The sequence below is a fragment of the Mobula hypostoma genome, chromosome 15 (assembly GCF_963921235.1).
Source record: "Mobula hypostoma chromosome 15, sMobHyp1.1, whole genome shotgun sequence".
Classification (NCBI taxonomy): domain Eukaryota; kingdom Metazoa; phylum Chordata; class Chondrichthyes; order Myliobatiformes; family Myliobatidae; genus Mobula; species Mobula hypostoma.
This window is the reverse complement of record NC_086111.1, coordinates 15,287,307-15,305,359: the sequence shown is the minus strand read 5'-3', so window position 1 is coordinate 15,305,359 and position 18,053 is coordinate 15,287,307. Positions and strand designations below refer to the sequence as shown.

At 41.3% G+C, this 18,053-nt stretch overlaps 2 protein-coding genes across 2 annotated transcripts in view; both read right to left on the bottom strand.

Moving 5' to 3' along the window:
• LOC134356716 (testis-expressed protein 264 homolog) overlaps positions 1-6,580 on the bottom strand; it is a 440,281-nt gene extending 433,701 nt beyond the window's left edge. The window contains exon 1 of the mRNA XM_063067773.1: positions 6,022-6,580. Within this exon, the coding sequence (XP_062923843.1) occupies positions 6,022-6,282 (261 nt within the window). The 5' untranslated portion in view covers positions 6,283-6,580. The remainder of the gene's footprint in view (positions 1-6,021) is intronic.
• A 2,582-nt stretch (positions 6,581-9,162) lies between these two features.
• The window catches only part of mst1 (macrophage stimulating 1), a 90,012-nt gene continuing 81,121 nt past the window's right edge, over positions 9,163-18,053 (bottom strand). The window contains exons 16-18 of the mRNA XM_063067771.1: positions 16,207-16,313; positions 14,402-14,541; positions 9,163-10,766 (exon numbers count right to left, since the gene is read on the bottom strand). Of these exons, the coding sequence (XP_062923841.1) occupies positions 10,608-10,766; positions 14,402-14,541; positions 16,207-16,313 (406 nt within the window). The 3' untranslated portion in view covers positions 9,163-10,607. The remainder of the gene's footprint in view (positions 10,767-14,401; positions 14,542-16,206; positions 16,314-18,053) is intronic.

Below are 18,053 nucleotides of genomic sequence, written 5' to 3'. Positions count from 1 at the left end.
TCGCAGCCTGGGCAGCAGCAGTAACTGTGTGGAAGAAAGGCCTGGCAATCTACTTCAGAATCAGAACCAGAATCAAGTTTATTATCGCCCACATGTAACGTGAAATTTGTTAACTTAGTAGCAGCAGTTCAATGCAATACATCATATAGAAGAAAAAAAATAATAAATAAATCTTATTTACTGTACTTTATACAGTATATATTAAAAATCGTGCAAACAGAAATACTATATATTTAAAAAAAAGGGAGGTAGTGTCCAAGGATTCAATATCCATTTAAGAATCAGATGGCAGAGAGGAAGAAGCTGTTCCTGAATCACTGAGTGTGTGCCTTCAGTCTTCTGTACCTCCTACCTGATGGTAACAGTGAGAAAAAGGGCATGCCCTGGGTGCTGGAGGTCTTTAATAACGCAATAGAAAGGAAGGACATTAGCCGGGAGGATGTGGAGTCGATATGGGTAGAGCTGCATAACACTAAGGGGCAGAAAACGCTGGTGGGAGTTGTGTACAGGCCACCTAACAGTATTAGTGAGGTTGAGGATGGTATTAAACAGGAAATTAGAAATGTGTGCATAAGGGAACAGCAGATATAATGGGTGACTTCAATCTACATGTAGATTGGGTGAACCAAATTGGTAAAGGTGCTGAGGAAGAGGATTTCTTCGAATGTATGCGGGATGGCTTTTTCAACCAACATGTCGAGGAACTAACTAGAGAGCAGGCTATTCTAGACGGGGTATTGAGCAATGAGGAAGGGTTAATTAGCAATCTTGTCATCAGAGGCCCCTTGGGTAAGAGTGACCATAATATGGTGGAATTCTTCATTAAGATGGAGAGTGACATAGTCAGTTCAGAAACAAAGGTTCTGAACTTAAAGAAGAGTAACTTTGAAGGTATGAGATGTGAATTAGCTAAGATAGACTGGCAAAGGACACTTAAAGGGTTGACGGTGGATATGCAATGGCAAGCATTTAAAGATCGCATGGATGAACTACAACAATTGTTCATCCCAGTTTGGCAAAAGAATAAATCAAGGAAGGTAGTGCAACCGTGGCTGACAAGGGAAATTAGGGATAGTATCAATTCCAAAGAAGAAGCATACAAATTAGCCAGAAAAAGTGGCTCACTTGAGGACTGGGAGAAATTCAGAGTCCAGCAGAGCAGGACAAAGGGCTTAATTAGGAAGGGGAAAAAAGATTATGAGAGGAAACTGGCAGGGAACATAAAAACTGACTGTAAAAGCTTTTATAGATATGTAAAAAGAAAAAGATTGATTAAGACAAATGTAGGTCCCCTACAGTCAGAAACAGGTGAATTGATTATGGGGAGCAAGGACATGGCAGACCAATTGAATAATTACTTTGGTTCTGTCTTCACTAAGGAGGACATAAATAATCTTCCGGAAATAGTGGGGGACAGAGGGTCCAGTGAGATGGAGGAACTGAGGGAAAAACATGTTAATAGGGAAGTGGTGTTAGGTAAATTGAAGGGATTAAAGGCAGATAAATCCCCAGGGCCAGATGGTCTGCATCCCAGAGTGCTTAAGGAAGTAGCCCAAGAAATAGTGGATGCATTAGTGATAATTTTTCAAAACTCTTTAGATTCTGGACTAGTTCCTGAGGATTGGAGGGTGGCTAATGTAACCCCACTTTTTAAAAAAGGAGGGAGCGAGAAACCGGGGAATTATAGACCGGTTAGCCTAACATCGGTGGTGGGGAAAATGCTAGAGTCAGTTATCAAAGATGTGATAACAGCACATTTGGAAAGCGGTGAAATCATCGGACAAAGTCAGCACGGACTTGTGAAAGGAAAATCATGTCTGATGGATCTCACAGAATTTTTTGAGGATGTAACTAGTGGAGTGGATAGGGGAGAACCAGTGGATGTGGTATATTTGGATTTTCAATGGCTTTTGACAAGGTCCCACACAGGAGATTAGTGTGCAAACTTAAAGCACACGGTATCGGGGGCAAGATATTGATGTGGATAGAGAATTGGTTGGCAGACAGGAAGCAAAGAGTGGGAATAAACAGGACCTTTTCAGAATGGCAGGCAGTGACTACTGGGGTACCGCAAGGCTCAGTGCTGGCACCCCAGTTATTTACAATATATATTAATGATTTAGATGAGGGAATTAAATGCAGCATCTCCAAGTTTGCGGATGACACGAAGCTGGGAGGGAGTGTTAGCTGTGAGGAGGATGCAGGGTGACTTGGATAAGTTAGGTGAGTGGGCAAATTCATGGCAGTTGCAATTTAATGTGGATAAATGTGAGGTTATCCACTTTGGTGGCAAGAACAGGAAAACAGATTATTATCTGAATAGTGGCCGATTAGGAAAAGGGGAGGTGCGACGAGACCTGGGTGTCATTATACACCAGTCATTGAAAGTGGGCATGCAGGTACAACAGGCAGTGAAAAAGGCGAATGGTATGCTGGCATTCATAGCAAGAGGATTCGAGTACAGGAGCGGGGAGGTACTACTGCAGTTGTACAAGGCCTTGGTGAGACCACACCTAGAGTAATGTGTGCAGTTTTGGTCCCCTAATCTGAGGAAAGACATCCTTGCCATAGAAGGAGTACAAAGAAGGTTCACCAGATTGATTCCTGGGATGGCAGGACTTTCATATGATGAAAGACTGGATCGACTAGGCTTATACTTGTTGGAATTTAGAAGGTTGAGGGGGGATCTTATTGAAACGTATAAAATCCTAAAGGGATTGGACAGGCTAGATGCAGGAAGATTGTTCCCGATGTTGGGGAAGTCCAGAACGAGGGGTCACAGTTTGAGGATAAAGGGGAAGCCTTTTAGGACCGAGATTAGGAAAAACTTCTTCACACAGAGACTGGTGAATCTGTGGAATTCTCTGCCACAGGAAACAGTTGAGGCCAGTTCATTGGCTATATTTAAGAGGGAGTTAGATATGGCCCTTCTGGCTAAAAGGATCAGGGGGTGTGGAGGGAAGGCTGGTACAGGGTTCTGAGTTGGATGATCAGCCATGATCATACTGAATGGCAGTGCAGGCTCGAAGGGCCGAATGGCCTACTCCTGCACCTATTTTCTATGCTTCTATGTTTCTATGACACTGCCTTTCTGAGACACCACTCCCTGAAGATGTCCTGGGTACTTTGTAGGCTAGTACCCAAGATGGAGCCCACTAAATTTACAACCCTCTGCAGCTTCTTTCAGTCCTGTGCAGTAGCTCTCCCATACCAGACAGTGATGCAGCCTGTCAGACTGCTCTCCATGGACATCTATAGAAGTTTTTGAGTGTATTTGTTGACATAACAAATCTCTTCAAACTCCTAATAAAGTATAGTCACTGTCTTGCCTTCTTTATAACTACATCAATATGTTGGGACCAGGTTAGATCCTCAGAGATCTTGACACCCAGGAACTTGAAACTGCTCACTCTCTCCACCTCTGATCCCTCTATGAAGATTGGTATGTGTTCCGGAAGTCCACAATCAGCTCTTTTGTCTTACTGACATTGAGTGCCAGGTTGTTGCTGCGGCACCACTCCACTAGTTGGCATATCTCACTCGTGTACACCTTCTTGTCACCTGAGATTCTACCAAGAATGGTTGTATCATCAGCAAATTTATAGATGGTATTTGAGCTATGCCTAGCCACACAGTCATGTGTATAGAGTAGAGCAGAGCAGTGGGCTAAGCACACACCCCTGAGGTGCACCAGTGTTGATCGTCAGTGAGGAGGAGATGTTATCACCAATCCACACAGATTGTGGTCTTCCGGTTAGGAAGTCGAGGATCAATCAGGATTGTGGGAATGATGGTATTAAATGCTGAGCTATAGTCGATGAACAGCATCCTGATGTAGGTGTTTGTGTTGTCCAGGTGGTCTAAAGTCATATGAAGAGCCATTGAGATTGTATCTGCTGTTGACCTATTGTGGTGATAGGCAAACTGCAACGTGTCCAGGTCCTTGCTGAGGTAGGAGTTCAGTCTAGTCATGATCAACCTCTCAAAGCATTTCATCACTGTAGATGTGAGTGTTACTGGGTGATAGTCATTAAGGTAGCCTACATTATTCTTCTCAGGCACTGGTATAATTGTTGCCTTTTTGAAGCAAGTGGGAACTTCCGCCGGTAGCAATGAGAGGTTGAAAATGTCCTTGAATACTCCCATCAGTTGATTGGCACAGGTTTTCAGAGCCCTACCAGGTACTCCATCGGGATCTTCCACCTTGCGAGGGTTCACTCTCTTTAAAGACAGCCTAACATCGGCCTCTGAGACAGAGATCACAGGGTTATCAGGTGCAACAGGGATCTTCACAGCTGTAGTTGTATCCTCCCTTTCAAAGTGGGCATTGAAGGCGTTGAGTTCATCTGGTAGTGAAGCATCGCTGCCATTCATGCTACTGGGTTTCGCTTTGTAGGAAGTAATGTCTTGCAAGCCTTGCCAGAGTTGTCGTACATCCAATGTTGCCTCCAACCTCGTTCGAAATTGTCTATTTGCCCTTGAAATAGGCCTCCGCAAATCATACCTTGTTTTCTGGTACAGGCCTGGGTTGCTAGACCTGAATACTTCCATATCTTGCGATGAAAACCCTATGAATAACCTTGCCAGGAGGTCACAAAGAATCAGACTTGACTTAATGACTGAACAACAACAAACAAATGCCATTCTTAACCATAATGACACTGACATTACATAGAAACACAGAAACATAGAAAACCTACAGCACAATACAGGCCCTTCGGGCCACAAAGTTCTGCTGAACATGTCCCTACCTTAGAAATCACTAGGGTTACCCATAGCCCTCTATTTTTCTAAGCTCCATGTTCCTATCCAAAAGTCTCTTAAAAGACCCTATCGTATCCACCTCTACCACCATTGCCGGCAGCCTATACCACGCACTCACCACTCTCTGCGTAAAAAACTTACCCCTGACATCTCCTCTGTATCTACTCCTAAGCACCTTTGTGACATTCTTTGGCTGTAATGTGTATCATAGTTAAACCACATTATTACTATAGTGTGGTAACAGAATTGTACAAAGTAATCCAGTTAGGATAAGTCTGTGTTATATGAAGTTGTACCATGCCCTTCCTACACGTATTTTCGTTGGCCTTCTTCTGAATCAGGACTTTAATTTTTGGACCATCTGTTACATTCTTACAACGTCCTAGTAACTTGGTCCACTATCTTCAAAATGCTCTGTCACAAGCACTCCAAACATGGGTTATCTATGATCCCACAGAATGACAGGACACAGAGAAAATGCTGGAGGAGCTCAGGAAGTCAGGCAGCATCTAGAGAAGTAATGAAACATTGACTGTTCATTTAAACAAAAGCTTTGTGCCATCTCAAAAGTTTCTTTCCCTGGGCAGTTAATCTGATCAACCATTCTAGTTAGCCTCCCCACCCCCTCGATCTATTACCTCAGTCACTGCACTTCACTGTAAACACTTTAACCTACTTTTTACAATGTTGTTTACATTGTAAATACAGGTGGTATTTATGCACATTCTATTTCACATCCATACTTTAAACTCTAAGCTTATTTTTTTAAATAATTCTTTATTCTTATAATGGTTGAATGTTGTATTTTGTTCCATAGCACGCCAACAGACCACAGCAAATTCCTAATATATGTAAATATATATAGCAAATAAAGTTGATCCTTGATGCGTGATGCTGGCAGCACTGCTGAATCCTTCCAACATTTTGTCTGTGTCGTTTAAGATTTCCAGCATCTACATAATCTCTTGTCTCCAAGCTTTTGGGAAGAAAAAAGCCTAACATTGGTCCTTGAAGGGATAGTCTAACTACTTAACTCTACTTCAGCTGAACTATAAGAATTAAAATAAACTTAATGCTACCATCTCTAGAGCAGCTTCTCCCTAAGCCGAGCTGGAATGCTGCTCAGATTTGACAGCACTGGAATGTGCAGCCCAGGTTGACGTAAGGCGAAGTGGTGATGTCATCACGCACAGGCGTGCATCCAGGCAGGCTAATAGGCACCCGAATCAGGCCCAGCGACCGGTGTGGTACCCTTACCTGCTGAGGATCGTCGTAGTAAATCCCGATACAATTCAGCTTCGGTGCGATGCTGGTGCTCTCTGTAAAGAGATGGCCCGCCTCCCGGTACGGGCCTTGCTTGTATTTGTAGGCCAGGGTAAGGGCGCCGAAGGGTGATGGACCGGAACGTACCGACACCTTGGCTAACAGGCCGGAGTACAAGGCCAAAGCCAACAGGGTAGCGAGCAGGAGGAAGGTCAGGAGCAGGATGATCAGGGCCAGGAGGCTCAGATCCGACATCGTGAGGAGGGAGCTGGTGGAACAGTGGAGGGAAATCCCGGGCGGAGCGACGCGGCGCGTGCTGGGGGCGGCGGTTGGAGGAGGTGACGTGACGGGCGGGCGGAAGGGCGCGAGGTACCAGGTGACGGTGGCGCGAGCTGGCCCGTGGCCCGTGACTCCATGCCGCCGGGGGCGGGGGGGTTCTGAATGGCTATCCCTCTCAACCCCATTCTCCTACCTTCTCCCCATAACCTTTGATCAACCTCTGCTTTAAATATAGCCAAAGCCATGGCCTTCCAGCCATCTGTAGCAATGAATTCCACAGATTCACTACCATTTGGCTAAAGAAATTTCTCCTCATCTCTGTCCTAAATGGACGTCCCTCTATTCTGAGGTTGTGCCCTGTGGTCCTAGACTCCCTCACTCTTGGAAACCCTTTCCACAGAGGATATTGCTTTATGGGACATTCTCGCTGGAGGTCTGTGCCTAGTGGTGTTCTGCAGGGATCCATACTCGTCGACTGTTTGTGATGCATATGAATGACCTGGATGAGTAAGTCTGCAGACAACCTGAAGATGGATAGTGTTGTGAATAGTGCAGAAGACTGCCAAAGGACCAGGCAGGATATAGATCAGTTGCAGATATGGGTGGAGAAATGACAGGTGGAGCTTAATCTGGCCAAACGTGAAGTCATGCATTTTGGGAGATCACATCTAACAGTGATGTGCGGAGTGATCTAAGTGTCCCAAGACCTTAGCTCCCTGAAAGTGGTTACAGAGCTTGATAGGATGGTAAGAAAAGCAAACAGCATTCTTGCCTTGATTAGTCGAATCCTGATTCTAGGCTCTTCCACTAGAGGAAACATACTCCCCAAAGCTCTCAGGATCTTGTGAAGAGTTTGGAGTTCAATTCCAGCATGCTCTGTAAGAAAGTTTGTATATTCTTACCATGTGCTTATGGACTCCCTCTGGATGCTCCAGTTTCCTCCCATGTTCCAAAGAAGAACTGATTAGTAGGTTGTTGGTCGTTGTATATGGTCCTGGGATTAGGCTAGGGTTAAATAGGTGGGCTGCTAGGTGTTGCAGCTCAGTGGGCCAGATACTACGCTGTATCTAAATAAATAAAGTTACTTTTCACTCTTCTAAACTTCAGCAAATACCTTTCCTCTTAAAACAAATTGCCCTGTCCAGGCACTAGTTTAATAAATATTCTCTGCATTGCTTTCAAAATGTTAAGATCCTTCCTTAAGTAAGCTAATACAATGCAGTATAGTCAAGATCTGCTGTCACCAAATCCCCATAAAACTAGTTAAACCTACCTACTTCAATGTTTAATTCCTAACTACTTGCTAGCCTTTTGCAAATTATGTAGTAAGACACCCACTTTTTTCTGCATCTCAAAGCTCCGTAATCTCTTATTTAGAGAATGTGCTTTTTATTGTTGCCAAAATAGAAAATTTCACAATTTCCTGAGTTATGACCCATTTCTCAGATCTTTACCTAACAAGTTAATTTGTATCTCTTTGTTCCTTGTCTTGTGTTCTTTTCACGACATATCTCCTACTAATCATTTTTCAATAGCAAATTTAGCAACGATCCCTTCATCCACAATATTTATATAAACTGTAAAATGTTGAGGTCCCAGCACCAATTGTTACATATTGCCAACCAAGTAAAGACCTAATTTATGCCTGTTTCTGTTAGCAAGCAATATGTTACCTCCTATTATTTTTTTGTGTTAATCTTTGGTAAGGCATCTTATTTATTTTTATTTTAGAGATACAGCACAGAATAGGTCCTTCGAGCCACCCCGCCCAGCAACCCCCCCCCCCAATTTCACCCTAGCTTAATCACTGGACAATTTACAATGACTGATTAACCTACTAACCCATACATATTTGAACTGTGGGAAGAAACCAGAGCACCTGGAAAAAAACCATGCATTCCACAGGGAGGACATGCAGACTCTTTACAGATGCCATCAGAATTGAACTCCGACTCTGACACTGCCAGGCTCTGACAGTGTCGCGCTAAACACTACTGTGGTGCATCTTGTGGCCAGACTGGGTAAATCTGGCAATTTCTTGCCCAAAAGGACATCATTAAACATGAAGTTTGCAACAAACCAGTAACTTCATAGCTAGTGTTAGTGATAGTAGATTTTCTTTTTAATTCTGTATTTATTTGAGTACTTGAATTTAAATTCCCTAGCTGCAATGATAGGTTTGAACTTGTGTCTCTGGATCAATGGTCCAGAAGTCTAACAGCTGGCCTAGTAAGATTACCATTATGCTGCTGCGTTTACTGTTCTTTCTCTGTGACTCCTCCCCACTCCTTTTCTAATTCCCTTTCCCATTTCTCTGTTAACCCATGATTTTCCCATTCCCCTTCCTTCTTCCCACACCAGATCTTTCTATCTCTGAACATTTAGCTTTTCTATCACACCCCTGCCTCCTTCACTTTGGGTAAGTTTCCTGACACTTTGATCATTGTATTTCATACAGCTAAGAATGCCATTTTATTTCATGCAACAGGAAGGTAGAATTGATTAACATGGTATCACGGTCCACGACAAATGCAATCTATAATAAGAATGGATTGGGTTAGTCACTCACTATGATGCTTTTGCTAGGAGCAATCTTTAATAAGAATGGATTGGGTTAGTCACTCACTATGATGCTTTTGCTGGGATAAGCAATCTTATTTATATTTGGAAGGTGTTTATCCAGTCCCTTTACTGACAGCAGAACAAAAAGTGAGCATGGGTGTTTTTCCAAGTTCAGTGCTGTACACTTAAAACAAGTTTGGCATGAATTCTGTTGAAATCATTTCAGAAGTTGGTATTTTTGGTGTTGGATTTTATTTCTCAAAACTGAACAAGAAGATAACAGTTAAAGTGATGTGCAATAATGAATTTAATGTTGAACAAGCATGGTGTAGTCCAATATTTATTCACTGTGCCAATCAATATACAAAGCAGATTATGTTGATCCAGGACATCCAAGTAGCTGCAAAATGGACTGGCTGAATATTTATTTTTGAGTGTATGTTAGCGATTATCATGTGTGCAAATAAAAGGTATACTTAAATAATTCATCATTATAATTACATCATCTGCAGTAGGTTTAATAACAAAACCTCAGTGTTTCAAAGATGCTTGGAAATTAAACAATTAAATTTTAAATGCAATGAACAAAATAAGGTACATTATTCCAAGAAACACTGTATTTGTTTGAGTACAGTCTGATTAAACTGTAACAACATGAAAGATTAAATATCAACGATTTCAAATAATGATGTGTACCAAAATAGCAGTTTTTACAATGTATCATAAGAACTGTCATGAGCAATCCCAGGGATAACTAGAACGTTGTGTGACTCATATTATTAAACAAATCTGAAATTATGCATGCATAAAATAAATGAAGTTTTCAGGATATTTTGAGAAAGTCAGAAAAGCATGCAGGATCATAGGGTTATAAATAGAAAACAAAAGCAAGCAAGTTGTGTTGGAGAAACTATAAAACCAGTTCAGCCACAAACTGGTGTTCATTTCTGGGCAGTATCCACTAAAAGGGTGCACAAGTGATTTACTAGAATTATTCGGGTCTGACAGACTGGAGAAGCTTTGGGGTGTTCTGCGTAGACTAAAGAAGATCAAGATATAATTTGAATATAAGTATTCAATATCATGCAAGTTTCAAACAGAGTGAAGGGGTGGTGTTCCTATTGCCGAAGGGTTGATAACCTGACGGCGCAGATTTAAATCACTTAGTTAAAAAAAAACTTTTTCCTCGTGCCTCCTTTTTGGTGAAACAAGTCACTGCTTGAATGGATATGGAAGCAGATTCAATCATGGCTTTCAAAATAAACTGGATATGTATTTGAAAGCTTAAAAATATAAAGAGCAAGAAAAGAACTGTGGAAAGAGACAAATTGCAACTACTCTGACAAAAACCCTGGCGTCAGTATGATGAGCTGAATAACCTGTTATGCAGTAATGATTCTTTTACTTAAATCTAGTTAGCTTTTTTGTATCTTTATATTTGTTCTTGCAAAGCGGTAATTATTGAAAATCTCTCATTGAACAAGTATCACACATAAATTAATTGATTCATTACTTAATTATACATCCTCCAAAATAATAGATCTATTGAACAGCAAGTTCTTCTGAACATGATGAGGTTCAACTATCAAGTTGCATTTTAGTTTTTAACTGCAAAATAGTTAAAGCTGATTATTGTCATTAACAATGCATTGATGGAATGCTGGGTAGTGGAGACAATGTGGTAATATCAGGGTAGATGCTGGTTTTGGCATCTTCCATTGTAAGCATGACCTAAAGCCTTACAGCTCCATGACTTTTTTTATCCAGTTTACATACATTGAAACTCTGATAAAGATCCCAGGATGACTTAGCCGACCACACCCACGGCCTGGAATAATGACTCCTTCAAGTACCCAGCAGTCATTGGTGAAGCAGGCAAGGGGCCCACCATAATCACGCTGAAAAACACAAGAAATAGTTTCAGGTTTCAGAGAGCATCCTGTAATGTTTACTACTTGTTGACACTCCGACACCTGATAAAATATTCTTTTTATATGGGTTATGAGCCCCCACAGTTTACCTAGAGAAGTATCCTCTCAAGTTAAAATTATGGTTTAAATCAAAATTCAATTCCCTGTGTCTATTGTGACACCTGGAATCCACTAATTCTGCATACCTATGCCTCCCACAATCAACAACTCAACTACTCTGCAGATCACTTACTGGCCTTAATACGCTATTCAGGTGGAATATTAAATGTTGACATGTATGGCTTAAGCTGGCTCAAAGTTAACTTGGACATAATGAAGCATCATTGCACTGTTCTTTTAGACCTCTATATAAGAGAGTCAGAATTACTGGCTCAGGCAGGAGTTTAAATCCCATCATATCGAGCTGGGAAGCTCAAAGTATTTAATTACGTCATGAATAAATTACTAATATCATTTCTGCTTGTTTCAAAAATTAGATAAATACTTCAGAGGAACCACTATTCAGCACAGTTGGGAATCGACAATAAAAACTGGCTTTGCTAGTGATGTTTCATCCCATTCATGAATGTAAAAAGCTTGTTAAGGATTAATAGTACCCAGGATATGGGGTACAAATTATAACACGAGATAGAAAGGGCATATAAAATGAGTACTGTTACAATGGTCAAGGGGGATTTCAATGTATTGGTAGATTGGAAAAATCAGCCTGGTACTGGATCTCAAGAGAAAGAATTAGTAGAATGCCCACAAGGTGGCTTTTTAGAGCAGCTTGTGGTTGAGCCCACTTGAGAAAAGGCAATTCTGGACTTGATGTTGTGCAATGAATCAGATTTAATTAGAGAGCTTAAGCTAAAGGAACCCTTAAGAGGCAATGTTCTTAATATGATAGAATTCACCCTGGAGTTTAAGAGGAAGAAGCTAAAATCAGAAGTATCGTTATAACGGTTGAGTAAAGGTAACTATTGAGGCACGAAAGAGGAGCTGACTGAAGTGAAAGGAGCAGGGATGACAGTGGAGCAGCAGTGGTGAGAATTCTGAGGATGAAGGATCAGTTCATCCCAAAGAAGAAGCATTTTAATGGGAGGATGAAGTAACTGGCTGGCAAAGGAACTTAACGATAGCATAAAAGCAAAAAAGGTGTACAATATAGCAAAAAATAGTGGGAAACTTTTAAAAGCCAACAGAAGGCAACTAAAAAACAGGAGACCAAAGGTGAAACATGAAGGTAAGCTAGCCAATATTATATAAAAAAAAAGGATACTATAAGTTTTTCAAGGATACAAAGAGTGAAAGAGGCAAGAGTGGATACTGGACTGCTGGAAGGGTAGTATTAGGGAACAAAGATATAACGGACGAACTGAATAAGTTCTTCACTGTGGAATACAACATGCCAGAATTTCAAGAGAGTTGGGCAAAACTGAGTATAATCGCTATACTGAGAAGAAGGTGCTTGGGAAGTCAAAGGTCTGAAGGTGGATAAGTCACCTGGACCAAATGTACTATACCCCAGAACACTGAAAGAGGTAGCTGAAAAGATTGAGAAGTCATTAATAGTGAACTTACAAAAAATATTATATTCTGGAATGGTTCCAGAGGAACCGAAAATCGCAAATGTCACTCCAATCTTTAAAAAGGGAGGGATGCAAAAGACAGGAAATTATAGGCCAGTTAGCCTATCTTCAGTGATTTGTTAGCTGTTAAGAGTCCTTTATTAAGGATGAGGTTTCGGTGCACTTGGAAATAGGCTGAAGTCAGCAGGGCTTCTGTAAAGGGAAATTTTGCCTGACAAATGTGTTGGAATTCTTTGAGGAAATAATGGCAAGCATAGACAAAGCAAAGGCAATGGATGTTGTTTACTTGAATTTTCAGAAGGCTTTTGACAAGATGCTGCACATGAGGTTTCTAAACAAGATAGGAGACCATGGTATTACAGGAAAGATAGTAGCATGGATAGAACTTAGGCTGACTAGTGGTCGGTGTTGGTTCCGCTACTTTTCACACTATATGTTAATAATCTGGATGATGGAATCATTGTGGCCAAGATTGCAGTTGATACAAAGATAGGTGGAGGGGCAGGTAATGTTGAGAAAGCAGGGCGTCTGCAGAAGGACTTAGGCAGATTGGGAGAAGGCACAATGAAGTGGCAGAGTATACAGTGTAGGGAAGTGTATGGTCATGCACTTTGGTAGAAGGAATAAAGGCATAGGCTCTTTTCTAAACAGAGAACAAATTCAGAAATCGGGAGTCCCAGTGCATAATTCCCTAAAGGTTAACTTGCTGGTTGAGTCCTTAATAAGGAAGGCAAATGCAATTTTGGCATTCATTTCAAGAGGATTAAAATATAAAAGCAAGCATATAATGCATAAGTTTTATAAGGCATTGCTCAGTCCACTTTTAGACTATTGTGAGCAGTTTTGAGCCTCTTATCTAAGAGAGGATTTGCTGGCATTGGAGAGGGTCCAGGGGAACTTTAGAAGAATGATCCAGGGATTGAAAGTTTTAACATATGAGGAGCATTTGATGGCTCTGAGTTTATATTCACTGAAGTTTAGAAGAACGGTGGGGGGGCGGGGTGGTGAATCTCATTGAACCTACTGAATATATCAAAAGGTATGCATAAAGTGCACATGGAGAGGATGTTTTCAATAGTGGGAGACCATGAGGTGTAGGAGCAGAATTAAGCCATTTGGCCCATTGACTCTGCTCCGGTATTTCATCATGGCTGATCCAATTTCGCTCTCAGCCCCATTCTCCTGCCTACTCCCTGTATCCCTTCATGCCCTGACCAATCAAGAATCTATCAATCTCTTCCTTAAATTTACATGAAGACAGCCTCCATAGCTGGCTGTGGCAAAGAATTCCACAGCTTCACCACCCTCTGGCTGAAGAAATTTCTCCTCATCTCTGTTCTAAAAGGATGCCCCTCCCTCTATTCTGAAGCTGTGTCCTCTGGTCTAAAACTCTCCCACCATAGGAAACATCCTCTTCCCATCCATTCTATCAAGGCCTTTGGCCATTCAATAGGTTTCAATGAGGTCACTCCTCATTCTTTTGAATTCTAGTGAATACAGGCCTAGAGCCATCAAACACTCTTCATATGACAAACCATTCAATCCTGGAATCATTTTTGTGAGCTTCCTTTGAACCCTCTCCAGGTAGGGAGAGTCTGAGACCAGAGGGCACAGCCTCAGAATAGAAGGACGTGCCTTTAGAATCAGAATCAGAAACTGATATAAGGTGGAATTTCTTTAGCCACAGGCTGGTTGATCTATGTAATTCATTGGGTACATTTAAAGTAGAGGTTGATAAGTTCTTGATTAATAAGAGTCAAAGGTTACAGAGAGAAGGCAGGAGAATGAGGTTCAGAAGAAAAATAAATTAACCATGATCAAATTGCAGAGCAGACTCAATGGACTGAATAGCCTAATTCTGCTCCTATGTGGTCTTTATTTTACTGATGAAATATCTGAAGTCTGCTCAGTGCTATTTCTTCATATCTCCGAATTCTGAGATATTGAAACACTTAATTAAATCTCTAATGCCACCTTCATGATCTGTGGTTTGGCTTAATATTAAGGAGTCTTTATCTGCAGTTTGCTTACCTCACAAGCTCCAGCTCCCCGTATAACAGTTCTAGCACAGATCTCTCTCTCAGCCACGCGGCCTCCGTAGTACTTATTGCATTCCTTGTTACTGATTACTGGCATTTTCAAGATACTTAGAACATCATCATTGCCTGTGCCTTCAAATTAAAAATAATAAAAAAAACATGAGAGTCAAGGAGATGGAACATTGGGTAAATGAAAGTTATAGCACATAGGCTCTGCATGGATACACTAACAGTATCCAGGAAGGTTTCATTAAAGGTCCATATATTTCCAGCTTTGCAGGGATACGCAGACTCATTTCATTTTGCCTGGAAGCACCAGATTGCTCTATTGTTTGTATTATTTTACAGATTTTAATCTCAACTTCCTGACGTGAAAAGTGCTGCAATTACTGCCTGTTCCAACATTAAGAACAGCACAAGCACGAAAAATCTGCATATGTTGGAAATCCAAAGCAGCAGCAGCAGACACATAATTTTTGAGGAACTCAGCAGGCCAGGCAGCATCTATGGAAAAGAGTAAATATTTGATATTTCAGGCTCAAACATTAAACATTTCATGTTTAATTCAGAAAAGAGTAAACATTCGGCCATTCATCAGGACTAGAAAAAAAGAAAAGTCAGAGTGAGAAGGTGGGGGGAGGAGAGGAAGTACAAGGTGGTAGGTGATAGATGAAGCCAGGAGAGGGGATGAAGTAAAGAAGTAAAGGGCTAGAGAACAGGGAATCTTAATAGGATCTACATCGGGTCTCACTAATATACTGGAGGCCACACCAGGAGCACAACAGGTGAAGTGTCGCCTCAACTGGAAGCACTGTTTGGGGCCCTAAATGGTACTGGTCAGTGAGATCCAATTGGGAGACCACCTCGCCAAGCACCGACACTCCTCCCACCATAACAAGCAGGATCTCCGGGTAGCCACCCATTTCAATTCTACTTCCCATTCCCATTTCGGCATGTCAGTCTGTGACCTCCTCTACTGCCACGATGAGGCCACACTCAGGTTGGAGGAGCAACACCTATATTCTGTCTGGGTAGCCTCCAACCTGATGACGTGAACATAGATTTCTCAAACTTCCGGTAATTGCCCATCCCCTCTCCTTCACTATCCCCTATCCCCATTTCCCTCTCTCACCTCATCTCCTACCTGCCCATCACCTCCCTCTGGTGCTCCTCCTCCTTCCTGCCATGATTTTCCATCTTCTCCTAAGAGATTCCCCCTTCTCCAACTCTTTATCTCTTTCACCAATCAACTACCCAGCTCTTTACTTCACCCTTTCCCCCTCCCAGTTTCACCTATTTCCTACCATCTTGTACTTCTTCCCTCTCTGCACCTTCTTACTCTGACTTCTCTTTCTTTCCAGTCCTTATGAAGGGTCTCGGCCTGAAATATTGACTGTTCACTCTTTTCCATAAATGCTGCCTGGCCTCCTGAGTTCCAGCATTTTGCATGTGTTGCTTTAAAGGCAGCATATTCAAGGCGTCGAGTTTATTGTCATGTGCACAAGTGCAATGATATACAGATACAATGAAAAACTTGCACAAGTGTAGTAAGTGGCCAGTTTGATGAAGGTGCCTTGTGCTTCTGTTGTTTATAAGATCAAGGAGCAAGATCATTGTTAGGATTTAAATACGTGCCATCATCACTAACTATCTCAGTTTGAATGGAGAAACTGGACCGATGTAAATCCTCTTACTTAAACTGTGAGCTGTTACAAACAACGGCTAAGTATTTATCTAAAGCATGATAAATGTGAGTTAAATTTGAACACTTGCTCAAAAGTTGGAAATTGCCCTTACCTTGCGTCTCACCCCATCCTGCTATCTCACATTGGGTCCCTTCAGGAACAATGTACCGTTGAGGGGGCAGACAGATCACAGCAACTCGGCTGTTTAAGACAACTGCGCTGTGTAGACAGAAATCAGTTTTAAGTTATTGAGGAGAGAATGGTGACCTGGTTTTTAAACATAGAGTGGTTTGTAAACAGTGAAAATCAAAATTTGAGGAAAGTGGAGATTCAGAACAGTGAAATGAAGTTTTGGTTTTTTTTCTGTGCGATATTGATTGTTCATGTAATCTTAGAGCATTAAGCAAAATATCCAGTATTTAGTAATTAGCTAGTCAGCTTATAAAGATTTGGAGACTAAAAAGCTGATAAAAATAATACTGTAGACTTATAAAATAAAAACAATGAACTCAGTTGACACCATTTATGGAGTCAATCATATAACAGCGAAATGGGCTATTTGGTCTATCAAGTCCACACCTTTTATACTTAGCCATACGCCATTACCATTTTTATTCTCCCCACATTCCCATCAATACTTTCACTCACCTACATACTAGGGACAATTTACAGAGGCCAATGAACCACCAATCTACCTGCCTTTGGCACCTGGGAGCAAACCAGAGCACCATGTGAAGAAGTCACGTAGTCACAGGGAGAACATGGTAACTCCAACACAAATATCACCAGAGGTCATGATTGAATATGGATTGCTAGGGCTCTGAAGTAGCAGCACGAATTACTGTACCGTTATATCTGAGAGAAACAGTTAATGTTTCAGATGGATAACCTTACATCAGTCTGAAATTTTAACACTGTTTCAGTCCACGATGCTGCTAACCTGTTAAGTATTTGCAGCAGCTTGTGTTTTATTTTTCAGTAGACCAAGATACGATATGGGATGTTGTATAATTATACCTCAGTCCCTAGAATGCAAGACTGCCTTCAGTAGACACCTCTACTTCAAAACACTTCATCATCAGTGAGCTGCGCTGCAACTTTTCACTACCAAATACAAAGGAGTGGGTGAACAATGTTCTCTGAAGGCTATGCATGGCTCACGGAAAGATCTAGTTGATTATAATGGAAGGGAATAATTGCACAAAACCATAATTAAACCATAACTACAGTTCTGTGAGCAAGGAGCATAAGGTAGATTTTCCAGAATGATACCTAGATTAAAAGTTGAATTACAAAGAGAAATACCATCCCTGCAATTTAGATGGTTAAAGGATTTTTAGGATTAGCAAACCTGAAATTCAAATTCATGATTGTTTAATGTTAATTCCAGAATACAAGTGTAAAGGAGAACAAAATATTTGTTACTCTGGATCTGATGCAGCACCAAACAAACACAATAAGATAAAGAACCCAATAATTAAAGAACACAATATACTGTAAATACATAAGATAGCTTATAAACATTGACTGTATATCCATAAAGTGATGCTAGGCACAGGAGTGTCTATACATGAGGTGACTGACAGAAAACGATAAAAGTAATGTGGTGGGGGGGGCGGGTTAGTGCATGATCTGCCTTATTGCTTGGGGAAAGTAACTGTTTTTGGATCTGTTGGTCCTGGCTTGGATGCTACATAGCCTCCACCCTGATGGGAGTGGGACTAAGACTAGGAGGCTAACGTAAGGTTGCAGCCAGTTATTCCATAAGACATAGGAGCAGAATTAGGCCACTTGGCCCATCAAGTTACCACCATTCCATCATAGCTGATTTATTATCCCTCTCAACCCCATTTTCCCATCTTCTCTCTGTAATCGTTGACACCCGTGCTAATCACAGCAACACTATAACCACTTTGCATTACAATGGACGTTCTATTTGTTCTAATTGAGTTTTTTCTT